This window comes from Pleurodeles waltl, chromosome 9, assembly GCF_031143425.1.
Source record: "Pleurodeles waltl isolate 20211129_DDA chromosome 9, aPleWal1.hap1.20221129, whole genome shotgun sequence".
In the NCBI taxonomy this organism is placed as follows: domain Eukaryota; kingdom Metazoa; phylum Chordata; class Amphibia; order Caudata; family Salamandridae; genus Pleurodeles; species Pleurodeles waltl.
In genome coordinates, this window is record NC_090448.1 from 19,102,968 (window position 1) to 19,121,261 (window position 18,294).

Below are 18,294 nucleotides of genomic sequence, written 5' to 3' on the forward strand. Positions count from 1 at the left end.
TGGGCCTTGCAGCATCCTCCCTGCGCTGAGTGTTGTCTGTGCTTGCCGTATGCCAAGTGGCAGCGGTGAAGCATCTAGCACTCTCTTCCTCTGGGCCCTGCAGCAGTCGCCTCTGCATTCAAGCTGGATCTGTGTCCACTTCCTTAGAACAAACAAATCACTCATTTGCTTAATATCCACTGCCTTAGCTCAGAAGGACTAAATCACCCCTGGTCTTTCTTTCCTAGACAACCTTTCAATAGGAAGAAAGTTGCTCTTCGATGTCTGTGTATCTGACTTGCACCAAGGTCTTGATACTGACTACTCAGTGACAGAGTGGGGTCCAGTATTAGCATCATCTTGAAGTCGCGTTAACCCCATCTTTAAATTCAACCACACCGCATGTCATGGCTCCAGGAGAGAATAATCCATTGTGTATGTTGTTGGGTTTCCCTGCTTCTTTACTCTTTTGAGGCTCTAGTTATGTCAGTATTTTGTATACACAACTATAATCTGGAGTTGTTGGAGTAAATGCACAGTTATATCATTGGCACAACCAAATGGAGAAGAAGTAGCTTTGGAGGCAAATAACCCAATGGTATCTGCTCCTTTGCCACCTCAAGTGTGCAGTTAAGTATCTTGTGTTCAGACTGCGGTCATGAAGCAGGAGAGTTCCTCATGACATAACCAACCCTGATTGGTCTGTTCCTGACCTTCCATTTACTCTTGGTTCAGTCTACTGCTACACTGGACTGTGACACAGACCGGTGCTCTCTTCAACGCTGGTACCTAAGGTGCCCGCTCATGCAGGTGGGGGGCCACCTCCCCTGACCACTGATGTCCACTCTAAGCAGGTGCCCTCCAGGCTGATGTCACGTCACAAGGCACCGGGTGCCTCAGCTGCACTTGCAGTCTCACAGAGCCATCTGCATTGTTCGGGCAGAGGAGATGGGAGGCTGGCTGCTGTGGTTGGAGGGTATCGATAAAGGATCTTCCGTCACCCCACATGTTCCAGCTTCTTTGGGTCTCTAATGCACGAAACTCTTCTGCTTGTACCAGCAGTTCCTATCCTAGAGTGGGAACTGTGCCGAGCTCCAGGATGCCACCTTGGCCTGAGGAGCCGGACAACCCAGTCTTGTAGTATGGGTTATTTTGACCTAATAGACCGATGCTTTTTGTCTTGCTTCCTCGAGTTAATTGAATGATTTTACAGAATAGAACTGTTGTATTGTATCTCACATTTACTAGTTTTAAGTAGAGGTGGAATTTGCCTTGTCTCCCCTACCTGGTCAAAATTGGTATGTGACCTCTGGCCGCAGTCCTCTGTCCTTGCATTCTTGAACACCAAATTATGTGGATAACGTGCTGCTATTAACCTGATTGGGAAGCAAACAGGAAGGTCTGCCTTCATCAGACATCACTAATGAATACTTGAGGTACACAGATCTGTATTGACAGCTGCTGGCTTGCTCCCTAACTGCAAGACAATGTAGTCATGGAGCCATCTTTCTCTTATGAACTCTTACCTTGCTTCAATCCCTTCTCCATAACTTCCTTTCCAAGTGTATTGTCTGCATCTTTGCTGTGCTCTTTGATTTCAGCCAGCCCTTGAACCCCAGCATTCTCATAAGTCATGAAAAGTGTCAACCTTACCACAAGCTGCCAGATGCTTCATGCCACTTCCCACCAATTTCTTCTCTCTGGGCCTCACAACTTTAGTATTCTGTCCAGTGACTTGTACCAGACATCCCCTAAAAAATTAGCACTCCATCGGCCAATTTTGCTTTATTGTCTCCTCACCTTACTAAGGCTTTTTAGTGGATAAGAGATCTGATGTTGTTCTTTATATGATGATTTGAGTGAATGTCTGTCCAGTTTTACAAGGAAATCCAGGTTTTCTTTTATTGCTGGTTGAGAATCAGTGTTTATTAAATGACATCTACCCACATTAAGCCTCAGCTTAAACTGGTTTGCATTCTTTTTTCAGATGTAACAGGATGGGTGTGGACTTTGATGTGAAGACATTTTGCCACAACTTGAGGGCTACAAAGCCTCCTTATGAGTGCCCGGTGGATACCTGCCGTCGGATCTACAAGAGCTACAGTGGGATTGAGTACCACCTCTACCACTATGATCATGACAACCCGCCGCCACTCCAGCAGACTCCGATCCGCAAACCCAAGAAAAAGGGGCGGCAGCAACGATCCGCCAATCACCCCTCGCCGACTCATTCAGAGGTTTCACGGTCTCCTGTCCGTGAGGGGATGACGTATGCCCAGGCTCAGCGGCTTGTGGAGGTGGACCTGCATGGGCGAGTCCATCGCATAAGTATATTTGATAACCTGGACGTTGTGTCAGAGGATGAGGAGGTTCCCGAAGAGGTTCCTGAGAATGGCAGCAACAAGGAGAATGATGAAATATCTGGCACCACTCCAAAAATGGGAAAGCACAAAAGCAAGGAGAAGCGCAAGGATTCAAATCACCACCATCACAGCACCTCCGGTGGCACCACCCCAAAGCTGCCCGAGGTGGTGTACCGGGTGCTGGACCAGGACACACCTGATGCCCCTGCGCGGCCCTCGTCCTACTACAGGTAATCAGATGCTGGTCGGCTTTCAATCTGTTTTTTTAATTATTATTATTTAAGCAGTGTGTAGAAAATATGTGGTGCCACCATGGATTTTAAGTGGAATTATTCATGGTTTTATACACTGCATAAAGCACATTTAGGATTTGTAGAGGATAACTGAGGTGCATTCTTTTGTTGTGGGCATTGAGGTATATCTTTTTATCCTTGGCTAATATGAACTTTGTGTTGCAGTCAAAGATGGATACTCCTGGGTTATACATGATGTAGGATTATTAGCTTAGTTGTAGGTTACAGATAAAGTCCCACCAGCAGCAGCATCCTGCCGCTCAGCCCTTCTCACTCCAACTGTCCACTCATCCAAGCACAAACACTCTCAACATTTTATCCATACAGTGACCTCCCTTACTAGCTGAGACGTAGGGAACATTAAGAGTGTGGGGAGAATGCATAAGAGAGCAAGAGGTCACATTGCTTTGAAATGCATCGAAGTAAAGCCTTTTCGAGGGTCATGGCCAGGCCCCTATAATTGGGCATGAGTTGGACTGCAGCGTTGCCTAAGGTTTGCCTTGAGGAACTGCAAAGTATGTTTTCCCACTTTCCATTAAAAACAACTTTGTATAACAGTGTAGAAGATTTAATTTTTGTTTTGTGTCTTGCTGGGGGTCACCTTAGAATTCAACACGAAGGACCTTAAAAAGAGATGCAGCATTCGATGTTTAGGTTGTTCTTGGGCTCGGGTGCCTAGGTGAATTGGTACACCTTTGGGAACCCTGTGACGTGAACATGATATTGGGTTAGTAATGATAGAGAAATTACTGGAACAGAATCATTCTATCCATGTATCTAAATTGCATGTAATTATTAAGTTTTGTGTTCCCTGCTACAGACTCAAGCCCAACACCCACATTCAAAGTACTTCAAATGGGAATATGTACACTAGCCGGGCAATATTGTCACCTCTTTAAATGTCCAATTACTGCAATCAACAGCAGGTGACCAGGTTACTTCTGTGAAGTGTCGGGTGCTGCATTGAAGCAAGTGTGTGTCAGTATTAAAACTTGTAACCAAATTGAGCTAGAAATATTTTTTGCTAGAATCTGCAAAGTATGCCACAGGTAATGGTTTATGTTGCTAGTGAAGCAGGGTCTATGTGGATAGCACTGCTTCCACCCAGTTATGTACCCCTGGCCATGACAAAAGATACAGCATATGGTAAGAATAATGGTTTGTGATCTAAATTTATAACTTTTGGAGACTGGCAATTTTGTAAGTGTATTGAACCATGTCATAACTTGATTTTCTCCGCATCTCACCACCTCCATTTCAGAGAAAACATCTCTCCTAAATTATTAAAGATATATTTGCCAAAGTAGCGACTCTCTTTCAACCAGAGTGTTTGAATGAATCAGGGGGATGGTGATATTCTGCATTCATGACAAACGCGGCAACATTGTCTTCCAAGTTGTCAGTTTAGGAGCTGTGGATTTGCATTATTTTCTAGGCTGGGCTAAGGGAAATGATCAAAATGTGGAGCGGGCTAGTAGTTATTTGTTAGTACATGTTTGCATCCTTCCGTCTCAACATTGTAATGGAGGGCTTTCTTTAAAATTGTTATGACTTAATTTTTGAAAAGATAGAACTTATTATGGAGAGATTTCCTTGTATGTCGGTCACCTCTTTCCCCTACGTTTTAACATCTACAAATAGGAACATTTTGGAAGAAAAAAAAAGTCTGTTTTAGCTCCGACTTCTCACTTTGAACTACACCCATTAAAGCTACTGAGAAGCTGTTTGCTGATGGATCTAATAAGCCCAAGTTGAGATCTATCGGTCTAATGCTTTGAAGTCTCATCCTGCACAATAGATTACTTTTGGAACTGTTTTATTTTTCCTTTCACCCTTTCCCATTCCCTGATTTATTTAATTTCTTTAGCATTTTCAGGCGAATGTTAACACCATGGTCTTTATTGCTTGCACTTTCTAAGAGCTCGGCTAGAAGTTCTTTATTAAACACCGTTTGCAAGTGATATTGCCTTGCACAGCATTTTAAGGCGCCAAGTGAAGGTATTTGCGACTCCTGCAAGACCTAAAATGTCTTCTGAATCAGCCATGACAGTCATGGCCTTATATTGCTTAAATACCTTTTCAGTGACTTAGGATCATCATTATTCTCAATTTTCGTTCAAGAAATGCTGAAACAAACTTTGATTATATCGATATGTTATTTTCATTTGGTTTAAACAGAGGCACAAGGCTTAAAATTATCTTGTAGACTTGGTACCTTCATGCCCCCACTGTAGTATCTATTCCTCCCATATACACATACTGAGGAGTAAATTAAACAGTACAATTAAGTAAAGTCTGTCTTTTCTGACACCAGATGTCCCTCTTGTGCACTTCCTAAGACTGAAAATTTTGTGCACAAGCCACTCTTGCATCCCAGGCAATTTCTTTTCTTCTAATAAGAGCAGAAAGTTTACACTCACATTTTTTATGTAGTGCATTTTATCATTTTCTTGGTACACAGTGATCACACATCACAAGCAAGTTTCATACCCTGAATGGGCAACCCCTGTGCTAAAGAGAAAATTAATGGTTCCCATCTTAAATGTTTTTTTCTCTCTAGTTTGAAGTGCTGTTGGAACAGAAGTGGTTCATGGTAGGGAGACCCACAATTTAATCGTTGGCTAGAATGAGGTTTTAAAGAGCTGTTGAAGGAGAGAGAAATCCATATTTTGTTGTATCTTGTGCTTCCCTTGTGTTGTGAAGAATAGGGCAGAAATGTACTGTGCAACGCCTTCTCCTGAACCAATGTTTATATGTGATCACTCATGTTCTTGCTTCTTAGATACATTGAGAAGTCTGCAGAGGAACTTGATGAGGATGTGGAGTACGACATGGACGAGGAGGACTACATATGGCTGGACGTTATGAATGACAGAAGGAAGACCGAAGGGGTGACCCCCATCGCCCAGGAGGTATTCGAGTACCTGATGGATAGATTGGAGAAGGAATCCTACTTTGAAAGCCATAATAAGGGGGATCCAAATTCCCTCATTGACGAAGATGCAGTTTGTTGTATCTGCAACGACGGGGAATGCCAAAATAGCAACGTCATTCTCTTCTGTGACATGTGTAACCTGGCTGTGCACCAGGAGTGTTACGGTGTGCCCTACATCCCAGAAGGACAGTGGCTCTGCAGGAGATGCCTCCAGTCCCCTTCCAGGGCAGTGGACTGTGCCTTGTGCCCAAACAAGGGTGGTGCTTTCAAACAGACAGACGATGGGCGCTGGGCGCATGTAGTCTGTGCCCTCTGGATTCCGGAGGTTTGTTTTGCCAACACTGTGTTTCTGGAACCCATTGATAGTATCGAACATATCCCACCTGCCAGGTGGAAGCTGACCTGTTACATTTGTAAACAACGCGGTTCGGGGGCCTGCATTCAGTGCCACAAAGCAAACTGTTACACTGCCTTCCACGTCACATGCGCGCAGCAAGCCGGTCTCTACATGAACATGGAGCCTGTGCGTGAGACCGGGGCCAATGGCACTTCCTTCAGCGTGCGTAAAACTGCCTACTGTGACATTCATACACCTCCTGGATCCGTTCGTAAGCTTCCTGACATCTCACACAGCGAAGAGGAGGAAGAGGATGACGAGGACGAGGAAGATGGCAAAAGCTGGAGCTCAGAAAAAGTCAAGAAAGCAAAAGCAAAGTCGAGGATAAAAATGAAAAAAGCAAGAAAAATCCTAGCTGAAAAGCGTGCGGCTGCTCCTGTTGTCTCGGTGCCCTGCATCCCACCACACAGGTACTCCTTGCTCTTTGTTACTCAGATCTTTCAGAAGTCTGTTACGGTGTGTGGATTGAAGTGCGAAGAGCAGTAAATTGTAGTTCAAGTTCAATCACGTTTGCCTAGTGCTTGGAAGAGAGTAGCTAGTGCCACCACTCCTATCTACCCTAAAACACCTATCCTCTCTTACAAGACTCTAGTATTTGTTTTTAAAAAGTTTAATGCTTTGGCTAAGACATTTTTGCTACTCTGCAGATTGAGAGTAATGCTGCATTGCAGCACCGTAAAACAGTGATGAACATCTATATGAGAATGCAAACGTGGCAATGGATTTACTATAACTTCACCCCCCTAATATCTGCTGCAAAACATAATTCGGGGGTCATTTTGCATCTAACAACTGTGGTGCCACTTCAGAGTGTATCACTTGGGTTTGTTCTGCCATTCCATGGTGGCTCTCATGGACTGTTTAACTTAGCAAAGACCTGGGATTCTGTGTCCCCCCCTGGCCTTTTGAATTTATGCCTTATAGACCTTTCTAATTCCCCCAGATTTAATTCACCCTCCATTAAATGTCTGGTTTTAAACCACAGTTCTTAAATTTCCTAAATTAAAAGAAGCTGAAATAAGAAAGAGGGCTATAGGAAAGTAGAAGGAACATCTCGGGACTGAAGAGGCAAGCAATGCCATTGGGTTTATTCTGAATTCAGCAGTTCATTTGCAATGTAGAGCAGTGTAGCCAGCAAAAAGAAGTTAAGTTTAAAAATATTGTGGTCTGCAACAAAATAACGGTAGGTTCCGATGAATACCCAGAGTATTGTATTCACTTTGGGTTCTGGTGTAACATTCTGCAGTGTATTCCTTTAGCATATCCTGAGATTTCAATCTGTGTTACTTTTCTGACTTCGTACACAAGGTGAACAGAGGCAGCTGTGGGCATTTATGGTTTCATCCTTGTGTTAGGATGTAATGGGATTCCTCACTGTCGGTGAGCTTTTTCAGTTCACCCATTGTGGCTTGCATTATAGATTCTGTTTGGTCACAACACTTTGTGAAACATGATTGGTACAGATTAGGTAACAGAGATTGACTTGGACCTAACCTTTAATATGTTCTTCCTATTAGATATTGGTATTTTATCTTTCGTTGAGATGTGCTGCGAGTCTTTGTACTTACATAGAATATTATTTGAGATCCAGCTGCTAGGCCTGTGGACTAATTTTTTTTTGGGGGGATACCTTTTTTGTTTTTTTCTGCTGCATAGTTTTTGTTTATTGACAGGAAAAAATGTAAAACAAATTATGGTTACCTACTAAGAACACAAACAAAACTGCATATAAAACATACATACTTCATTAAATCAGTTTGAAGTGACATTATGTTGAAGATTAAAAAAAACACTGAAATTTGTCAGTTAATAGTGAGGTAAGCAAGCATAACTGCACCCTCTGCAGTCGCACCTCAACTCTGATACAGATAGCCTCACAGACATCATATGAAATCACTGATGGCTTCAGTTTAGAAAGACTTGTTTCGATTAATACAACCATAAAATACAGAATACAGTGTACGACACAAAAGAAATTACACTTAATTTACAATAAACATGAAATTATAGGAATAATAGCCATAAACAATTCATTATTATCACAGCTACCATAAAGGAGAGCAGAGTTTCCATCCCTGCTTGTTTCTTCCATCCTCTAAATGAAATGTGCTGCTCTGAACTGAAGATGCACCCTAAGCCTTCTGCCCAACCTTAAGCCCAGAATTCTCACAAGATCTTCTTTGACCACTACTCACCTTACCGGGTGAGTAGTGCGCTCTATAAATCCCTGATTGATTGATTGACCATTGGTGGTGACTAATTAATGGTATAATGGACAAGTGTAATTTGTTCTAGTCTTAACCTGTTGTAATATGCTGTTTGTAGAGTGTTTGTTTACCGCATAACGTTAAGTACTTGACCTTGTTGTGATTGTTTAAACATGTTTCTCGTGCCGTGACAGCGTTCGCAGCATTCACGGTTCGAGAGTCTTTTCGCTGTAGGCAGTTGCCTTCAGCCTCTCGTCCCGGATGGTTGTCGATGCTGTTGTGGGTTCGTTCCTGGACTAAATATAAAACCCTGGAGAATTTATTTCTGGAAATACGTGATCTCCATCCTACATTTTATGGTACCAGGAGTGGGGTGCTGTTGTTCTTTGCCAGACGGAGAAGACTAGTTGAGAGGACTCACCAACCTCGACATTACATCCCGGGAGTTCAAGATTTGGGCACTTGCTGCTTGTTCCGTTTGTAGTAAGGTCATGTATAAAGAAAGGGGGATTTTTGGACATTCTCCTTGCAGGTTGTCTGGCTGTCGCGCGAGGAGTGCGATTTGTTGCCCGGATACCCCGTTGATGCGTGAGTAGTGCGATTTGTTGTCCGGATACCCTTTTGACGTGTGAGTGCCGGTTACCTGGCTGTCACATTAGGAGTGCGTCTTGTTGCTAGGGTACCCAGTGACGCGCGCAACGCCAGGATACCGGAGCACGCTTTCCAAACCTGTCGACGCAGTAGCTCTTCGGACAGTATGCGCAGCGTTTACACGCTGTTTGCCTAATTATCCAGATGCTACTTATCTTGTATCAACGTGCTTCCTGTTTGTTTCTTCAAGCCGGTTGTGAAGAAAAGAAAACTGCTATTCTTCGCTGGGGGGGAAAAAAACTTTGCTAGGTTATTTCTTCATGAGAAGACGGTCTAGTGGATTCATTGTTTGATAGGGACAGCGTTATGACGCTTGTGGACATTTGTCAGAGAGCAACTTTATCCTCAAATTATTGACATTCAGTTACTTTCACACGTTGTTTAGATTTTTGGGAGAAGTGTTAATTTAAGTAACTTTTGTGGGGTTTTTATGCTGAAATAGCTTAGTTGAAAACTGGCATTCATTGGTCATACAATTTAAGTCTGTTTAGCCACAATGGCGTCATCCCAAGGAGTTGTCCAACCTCCACCCTTTTTGCAGAAGGGTGGAAAGCCTGATTTAAAGTGGTCTGAGTGGTTAAGAATTTTCGAGAATTACCTTACAGCAATCAATGCCAATAATTTCTCGCCAGTTAGGAGATTTGCCCTGTTGTTTAACCACTTAGGTGTTGCAGGACAGCAATTTTTTGTTTTTTTGTTTTGTTAATTTGCCACTTTCTTCTGCGCCTCACACTGAAGAATCTGAGTGGAATGTGTATGAGGAGGGAAAAGAAAGAATGATAATGCAGTACTCAGATGAATCCAGTGTGTTGTTGGAAAGGTTTAATTTTGCCATTTGCAAGCAGTCTGCTGAAGAATCTGTTGAAGAATACGTTGCTATGCTGTGAGTATTAGCAGCTAAATGTGATTTTGGTAGCAATATATATATATATATACTCACTGGATTAATTTGTGTTTTATTGTTTAAAAAAAAAAAATACAGCAACGGCTCCTGGCTTGTCGCAACCCAACGTTAGCAGAGACAGTCGATATTACTAAAAGCATTGAAAGGTCCATTGACTGTTTAAAGTTTTGTTTAATCATAGCTCCCACTTAGCGGTCAGCTATGTAACAGAGCAGAATGCGATTTGCGCTATTAGTGATAAATCATTAAAATATTTAAAAAATCATGGGCAAAGCACGTCTGTTTGTTTCAGATGTGCGAATCACATTGGGAATAGTTCATCGTGCCCAGCCATAGGTAAAAGGTGCATGAAGTGTCCTAAAACAGGACACTTTCAAAAAGTGTGCAGAAGCAGCAAGTTCAATCCTGGTTCAACCAACAATTTGTCTAGAGTACGGATTAGCAATGTATATACTAAGGATTCGGAGGAGGATGTCCAAGAGTGTACCAACAGACTGTCTAATGTAATTCTGACAGTGGACAAACCCAATCATTCTACTCTAGAGACAAAGGTGGGATGCGTCAAGGGACCCATATGTAAAACTCTAATAGATGGGAAACAAGTAATTGGCATGGCAGATTCTGGAGCTCGAGTAACGATTTCAGCAGATAGCACTTTTTCTTCTTTATGGTCCGAATTTATTGTTTTGGAAAATCCTGATATAAACCCCAAAGCGTTTGGTGATCAGGACATAGATTTACTAGGCTGTTTCTGGACAGAATTAGGAATTGTGGGCAGACAAGTACTCACAAAGGTGTATGTAGCAGTAAACCTGAAAGACACGGTCTGGTCATGACATACCAATCGTGTTAGGGGATGTGCCGAATGATGCCATTTCAGTTCTGTCGGTATTGTCTCCCGAGTCAGTATTGGAAGAGCTGAAAACTCAATTTCCCAAAGTATTTTTGGATAAAGTTGGAAATGTTCAAGGTTTCAAACTGTATATTAAACTCAAGAAAGGATTCTTACCTATAGTTCACAAGGTTAGAACAGTTCCTTTGAGTATCGGACAGAATTTGAAAGAATTATTGCACAAGCTAGTTCTGAGGGGATAATCAGCCCTGCGGACTCATCTGAGTGGATTTTGCCCATTGTTCTCACAAAGGAAAGATCTAGCAATCTTAGATTGTGTATGGACTTAAGATCACTTAATAAAAACATATTATTTGGCTGTCATCCACTTCCCCACATCCAAGAGATGATCACAGGTGTGGGCAACTCTAAGGTTTTTTCAGCTATAGATCTTCACTCAGCATTTCCTCAGATTCCTTTGAGTGAAGAATCTTAGGTGCTTACCACATTTGTCACTCCTTTTGGTGCATTTAAATATTGTAGACTTCCATTTGGGTTGGCCTCTGCTGCCAGTGTCTTTCAAAAAATGATGGACATATTGTTCGGTAGTATGAGGAACATTGTGGCTTTTCAAGATGTTATACTTTTGAAGAAAGTTTTTGACATTCTGCAATCCTATGGTATAAAAGTTAAAATGGAGAAGTGTAAGCTTATGGTTGAACAGGTTGAGTATTTAGGTCACATCATATCTGGTGACAATATAAAACCTAAACTTTGCAATTTAGAAGTTATCAAAAATGCTCCTCCTCCTGCTGATAAAGATGCATTACGTTCATTTTTGGGACTGTGCGAGTGCTATGCACGTTTTGTGCCAGGTTGTGCCTTAATGGTTCAACCTTTAAGGTTCTTACTTAAGAAAGGTCAAAGGTTTCTTTGGACTGACCAAATTGATTGTACTTTTCAGAAGGTTAAGGAATTAGTTTTATCTGCTCGAATCCTTTATTGCTCTGGATGCCAGTCGGAAAGGTTTAGGTGCTGTTTTGGGGCAGTTGGTCAGTGGGCAATAAAATACCATAGCATTAGCATCTAGGACATTTTCAGAAGCGGAGAGCGACTACAGTACCATTGAGAGGGAGGCTTTGGCTTGTGTGTGAGCTTTAGAAAAATATAAGACTTATATATGGGGTAATAGCTGTGACATATATACCAACCACAAGCCATTAGTGTATCTACTCAGTGGAAATGGGTTGGGAAAGGCTTCTGCTCGCCTGGTTCGGCCAGTGTCTAAGTTACAGGAGTATGATTTAAGAGTAAAGTACATACAAGGAGGAAAGAACACTTGGTCTGATTGTTTGTCCTTTATGCCACTACAGTGTTCTTGTGATGAAACAGAGAAGCAAGATAATGAATGTGTAGTTGATTTGGTTGATGCCATTTCAGCTTGTGACAGTTCGATGAATGAAAGGAAGACAGCTATGACAGAAGATAAAATCCTATCTCAGGTTTTCCAATTTATCAACAGTGGTTGGCCTTCAGAGAAGACTCTAAGTAGTGAGATGAGAACTTATAGGCAGGTAGCCTGTGAATTATCATTTGAAAATAATATTTGCATGAGAGGTAATTTGTTAGTTCCACCAGATGGCTTACGAGACAAAATTGTGAGGATTGCTCATGAAGGGCATTTAGGGATTTCAGCTACTGTCAAAAAATTTAAAGAAGTGTATTAGTGGCCTCATCTAGACAAACAGGTTTCTTACTTTGTGGATAATTGCTCACATTGTGATTGTGATTGTGGTTTCCGATAAACACTGGAAAAATACAATTAAACCTTTATGTCCTGTTCCTTTTCCTGCTAAGGCCTGGGATAATATAGCTATTGATTTTTCAGGTCCATTCTATATTTTGTCAAAAGAGATGAGATTTCTAATTGTTGTAATAGATTATTTTTCAAAATGGATTTACTGTTTATTTGTTGAATTTGCCAATTCGAAGTCTGTAATTGCATTTCCTGAAAAACTCTTTTATTTGGAAGGTTCACCAGCTTCAATCATTACTGATAATGGTGTACATTTCACTTCACTTCACAAAAAATGGGGGATTTTATGAGAAAATATGGCATTAAACATTTGCAAGTGGCATTGTACAGTCCTGCGTCCAATGGCCTGGTGGGAAGGGCGAACTGCATTTTGAAGGAGGGTATTCAGACTGCTGTAGCTACCAATGTGGATGTTGCTCTGTTCCTTTAAGAGAAAATGTGGGCATACCACACTACTCCCCGTTTTACTACTGAGTTGATTCCTTTTATGTTACTTGGCTCATGCAAAACAGTAAATTTAAGGAGAAAGGAATGGAAATTTTTAATTTGACCAAATTAAAGAACACAGTGTCAAACAAACAATTGATGCAGAAAAAAATATGACATTAGAAATAGAGTGAAAGAGTGTAAAGTTAATGTTCAAAACCATGTCTTGATTAAAAAACCGCAAGGGGTTTTGAAAGGGGAATCCAAGTTTTCCATGCCTGTTAAAGTTATTAAAGGGAACAAGAATTCACTGTTGTTGGAGGGAAAGGGATGGTGGAATAGGAATATTGTGGTACCGCTCTCTACAGAGCAAACTGAAATTTTGAAGAGAGTATATTCTGACCGAGATTGTCAATCTATTGCAGACAATACGATTTCTACTAACATTTCTATTGGCTCTAGTGATCAATCTGATGAGCAAATTGCTTTGTTCGCTCCTCCAGAGGCTTCATCAGATTATGGGAAAAATAGAATAGGAGAAGTTTCAACTGATGTTTTCAGTCAGAATGAAAATTCAATTGGAGGGAGGTGTGATGTTATACGTACGTGTTCTAATCGCACCATTAAATTACCTTCTATATTTGGTGATTATTTGCTAAACTAGTTTTCCTCAAATATTGTATGGAGGGAAGGTGATGTAATATGCTGTTTGTAGATTGTTTGTTTACAACATAACGTTAAGTACTTGATCATGGTCGGATTTTTTTTTTTAAACATGTTTCACGTGCCGTGACAGCGTCGGCAACATTCGAGATGTCTTTTCGCTGTAGGCAGTTGCCTTCAGCCTCTCGTCCCGGATGGTTGTCGATGCTGGCGTGGGTTCTTGGAATAAATACTTACCTGAAGATCTACATATGACCCTAGAGAATTTATTTCTGGAAATATGTGATATTCATCCTACCCCTGTCTCATCACCTTGACGGGTGGGTGAGGACATCTGAAAATGCCTGAAACCATAAAGCCCTTACTTTTGTCAAATGCTCTCTTTGATGCTACACCTAACTCACCCATGATTCAGGATCTGGGTCACTAGTGATCTTAAGAGACACACTTTGAGACGCCTCAAAAGACTTTAATTTGTGTCCCATTACTGTGCTTTGTATGGCATGACTTAATTGGTGGTATCACTGATGTTAAACGAAGGTTCTGGTATTGTGTATAGTTTCTTGCAGCAGTGCTGTGGCTTATTTTCGATTTTGCTTAAAGTCCCCATCCATTTGTGTCCTATTTTGGGCTCAGTCACATTTTCTTGTAGTATGTTTGAAAGCTTTTGCAGAAATGTTCTCAGTGGGAGAAATGTGGGTATGAGTTAGTGAGGAGAGATTGCATGACTAAGTAATTAACAAGTGAAAGTGATTAGATGACTCTGGGACTCAGTGCCATTCAATAGGGGACTGAGTGGACAATTAAGCAGCAGCACGATGTTTGAGTAAGTTACTGAATGGGCGAGTGATTCAAGTGAATGAATAAATAAATAAATGAGTGAGTGGAAGAAAATACCTCCTTTTGTATGATCACCCTCGTGCTTATTTGACTGATGCTGCTAGTTTTTCGACTTTCTAAGAGTGCACTCAGGCCTGCTAACCAGAGCTCTGTGCCAGTGCCCTGATCCCAACGTGTATGTTACATTGGCTATACCCAGTTGGCTTAGACTAAGTTACTTGAAAGGCCATGGCCTGTAAGTTAGAGAGTCATCCAAAGGATTGGAGCACTGGTCGTGCCACCCTGGGTGTGACAAAGGTAAAGCAAGTATCCCAGTCCGCCATTGCAGACTGGAAGTTTTGAACTGGTATCCCGACTTTGTGTCCTCAAACATGTATAAGTCCACCCCTGTGGCAGACCCGCCGAGCCCTAAGGCAGGGTGAAGCTTAGTTCATGGGCAGAACATGTATTTTATGTGTTTGGCAGTAAAAACTTGAAACTGTTGTTTTTTCTATGTAAAGACTTGGTCGCCCCGTTGGCGAGTACGGGGTTACACGCTGACTGCCTCAGCTTTATTAACTCCTGAACGGCGTTACCAATGTTGGTGCACCAAGGTATCAAACAACTTGTTACATCAAGCCCAACTTGATTCTTGAAATTAATGTAGCAAGTTACAGTGTGCAATTTTTACAAAGTGACACTTTGTTGCCTTTAACCTCCTGTGCCCTTAACAGTTAAAGAAGGAGCTTAAACCCTAGATAGCACGTCTCCCTAGGACTCCCAGGAAAAGAGACAATATGTGCCTGCACTGGAGAGAGGTGTTGCCATGTGGGTGTTAGCCCAAAGGCATGCTTCAAAGCTGAAGCCCCCTTTAAAGAGCAAATGGGGAGACCCGTTGTTTAGGAAGACTAGCTGACACCCGGGAAGGAGGGGTATAACCTGTTGTCAAACCGTTTTTTCAGCAGAGTGATTCCCCCCGGTTGCCATTCCTCTGGGGTGGGCTAAGGAGCTCTGGACGCCAAAAGAGGAGTTCTGCCATGTTGGGAATGGGCAGAATTGTGCAACTTGGGATAGCCAGATACCAAACTTACCAGGAAAGGGTACTCAAGAGGGAGGGAACGGGTACTGGCTAGCCCATGGGCTATCAACCAGATCCTACCCTGTGGGCATTTTGTGAGCATAAATAGAGCACCCCCTGGCACCCAAAACTCTGATCTCAACTGGACCTGAAGAAGGACTGATGGACTACCCTCCTGCACTGTGGAACGAGCAAGGAGAGGCTGCACCACCGTGGACTTCACCTGCTGAAACTGATGGCTAGCAAAGAAGAGGAACTGCTGTGCTCGTTGAGAGGTCGAGCCAAGAGACTCCAAGGGTCAGCTGGCTGACCTCTTTTTCACAGCACAGGGCTACAGCAGGTAAGAAGCTTGCTGGAGCAAGTTGGTAGTCCGGAATTTTCAAGCCCTCGCTGTGCAGCACCAGAGACCAGGACCCTACATTTATAGGTGCACTCAAGTTCACAGGGCCAGGGAAAGTCGTCTAAGTGCAGCTCGGTCACCCAGAAGCAGTATTATTGCCCCGGTAAGTATTTGGACATGGCCGCAGCCCATTAGAGACTGGACTTCTACCTGTACCATGAGGGACGCAGGCCCTGTGACCAGATTCACCCCACTCCCATTTTCGTGGACCGAGGAGTAGCCACAGGAAGACCCCTGCTTTGCCTTCACAGCATCATTGACCATCTTCAGCATCCTTCATCCCTTGCATCAAGACCACTTCCAAAGGAATCCATTGCAATGGGTATAAAGTGCATGGAACTGAAGGAGGCATGCGTCATCTGCGGAGGTAACTGCTTCTGAGGACCCCACTGGTCCTCCTGGCTGGCACCCTACTGGAGTTGGTTGCTTGAAGTGGATCTAATTGACACCAATACAACTACCGCAATTTGTTAGCAAAATGATTTCTGTGTCAAATTAATTGAATTTTCCAGTGCTTGTTCATGGTTGAGTGAAATGGTTTGACTTACTATACTTTGTCAATTCTGTATCTCAGAAGCACTCTGGTGGATATTTTTCATTGTAGTGTGTAAAAAATATGGTCTATTTTTAGAAATGTGTTGGATTTCTTGACTGTCTTGCCGATTTCCGCTTCAATTGTTTTGATGCTGTAGGAAGTTGGCTCTGTATGTGCTATTTCAAAGTAAGGAATAGCATGCACAGAGTCCAAGGGTTCCCCTTAGAGGTAAAATAGTGGTAAAAAGAGATAATACTAATGCTCTATTTTGTGGTAGTGTGGTCGAGCAGTAGGCTTATCCAAGGAGTAGTGTTAAGCATTTGTTGTACATACACATAGACAATAAATGAGGTACACACACTCAGAGACAAATCCAGCCAATAGGTTTTGTTATAGAAAAATATATTTTCTTAGTTTATTTTAAGAACCACAGGTTCAAATTTAACATGTAATATCTTGTTTGAAAGGTATTGCAGGTAAGTACATTAGGAACTTTGAATCATTTCAATTGCATGTATACTTTTCAAGTTATTCACAAATAGCTACTTTAAAAGTGGACACAGTGCAATTTTCACAGTTCCTGGGGGAGGTAAGTTTTTGTTAGTTTTACCAGGTAAGTAAGACACTTACAGGGTTCAGTTCTTGGTCCAAGGTAGCCCACCGTTGGGGGTTCAGAGCAACCCCAAAGTTACCACACCAGCAGCTCAGGGCCGGTCAGGTGCAGAGTTCAAAGTGGTGCCCAAAACGCATAGGCTAGAATGGAGAGAAGGTGGTGCCCCGGTTCCGGTCTGCTTGCAGGTAAGTACCCGCGTCTTCGGAGGGCAGACCAGGGGAGTTTTGTAGGGCACCGGGGGGGACACAAGCCCACACAGAAATTTCACCCTCAGCAGCGCGGGGGCGGCCGGGTGCAGTGTAGAAACAAGCGTCAGGTTTTCAATGTTAGTCTATGAGAGATCAACGGATCTCTTCAGCGCTGCAGGCAGGCAAGGGGGGGCTTCCTCGGGGAAACCTCCACTTGGGCAAGGGAGAGGGACTCCTGGGGGTCACTTCTCCAGTGAAAGTCCGGTCCTTCAGGTCCTGGGGGCTGCGGGTGCAGGGTCTTTTCCAGGCGTCAGGACTTAGGTTTCAGAGAGTCGCGGTCAGGGGAAGCCTCGGGATACCCTCTGCAGGCGGCGCTGTGGGGGCTCAGGGGGGACAGGTTTTGGTACTCACAGTCGTAGAGTAGTCCGGGGGTCCTCCCTGAGGTGTTGGTTCTCCACCAGCCGAGTCGGGGTCGCCGGGTGCAGTGTTGCAAGTCTCACGCTTCTTGCAGGGTTCTTTAAATCTGCTTCTGGAAACAAAGTTGCAGTCTTTTTGGAGCAGGTCCGCTGTCCTCGGGAGTTTCTTTGTCTTTTTCGAAGCAGGGCAGTCCTCAGAGGATTCAGAGGTCGCTGGTCCCTTGGAAGGCGTCGCTGGAGCAGAGTTCTTTGGAAGGCAGGAGACAGGCCGGTGAGTTTCTGGAGCCAAGGCAGTTGTTGTCTTCTGGTCTTCCTCTGCAGGGGTTTTCAGCTAGGCAGTCCTTCTTCTTGTAGTTGCAGGAATCTAATTTTCTAGGGTTCAGGGTAGCCCTTAAATACTAAATTTAAGGGCGTGTTTAGGTCTGGGGGGTTAGTAGCCAATGGCTACTAGCCCTGAGGGTGGGTACACCCTCTTTGTGCCTCCTCCCAAGGGGAGGGGGTCACAATCCTAACCCTATTGGGGGAATCCTCCATCTGCAAGATGGAGGATTTCTAAAAGTCAGAGTCACCTCAGCTCAGGACACCTTAGGGGCTGTCCTGACTGGCCAGTGACTCCTCCTTGTTGCTTTCTTTGTTCCCTCCAGCCTTGCCGCCAAAAGTGGGGGCCGTGGCCGGAGGGGGCGGGCAACTCCACTAAGCTGGAGTGCCCTGCTGGGCTGTGACAAAGGGGTGAGCCTTTGAGGCTCACCGCCAGGTGTCACAGCTCCTGCCTGGGGGAG

At 43.3% G+C, this 18,294-nt stretch overlaps 1 protein-coding gene across 2 annotated transcripts in view; it reads left to right on the plus strand.

Annotated features, from left to right (window-relative positions):
• Nucleotides 1–18,294, plus strand: part of BRPF1 (bromodomain and PHD finger containing 1) — a 215,638-nt gene that overhangs the window by 8,825 nt on the left and 188,519 nt on the right. For both annotated transcript variants that reach the window (XM_069206142.1, XM_069206141.1), the window contains exons 2-3: nt 1,967–2,572; nt 5,418–6,377. In XM_069206142.1, the coding sequence (XP_069062243.1) occupies nt 1,977–2,572; nt 5,418–6,377 (1,556 nt within the window). In that variant the 5' untranslated portion in view covers nt 1,967–1,976. The remainder of the gene's footprint in view (nt 1–1,966; nt 2,573–5,417; nt 6,378–18,294) is intronic.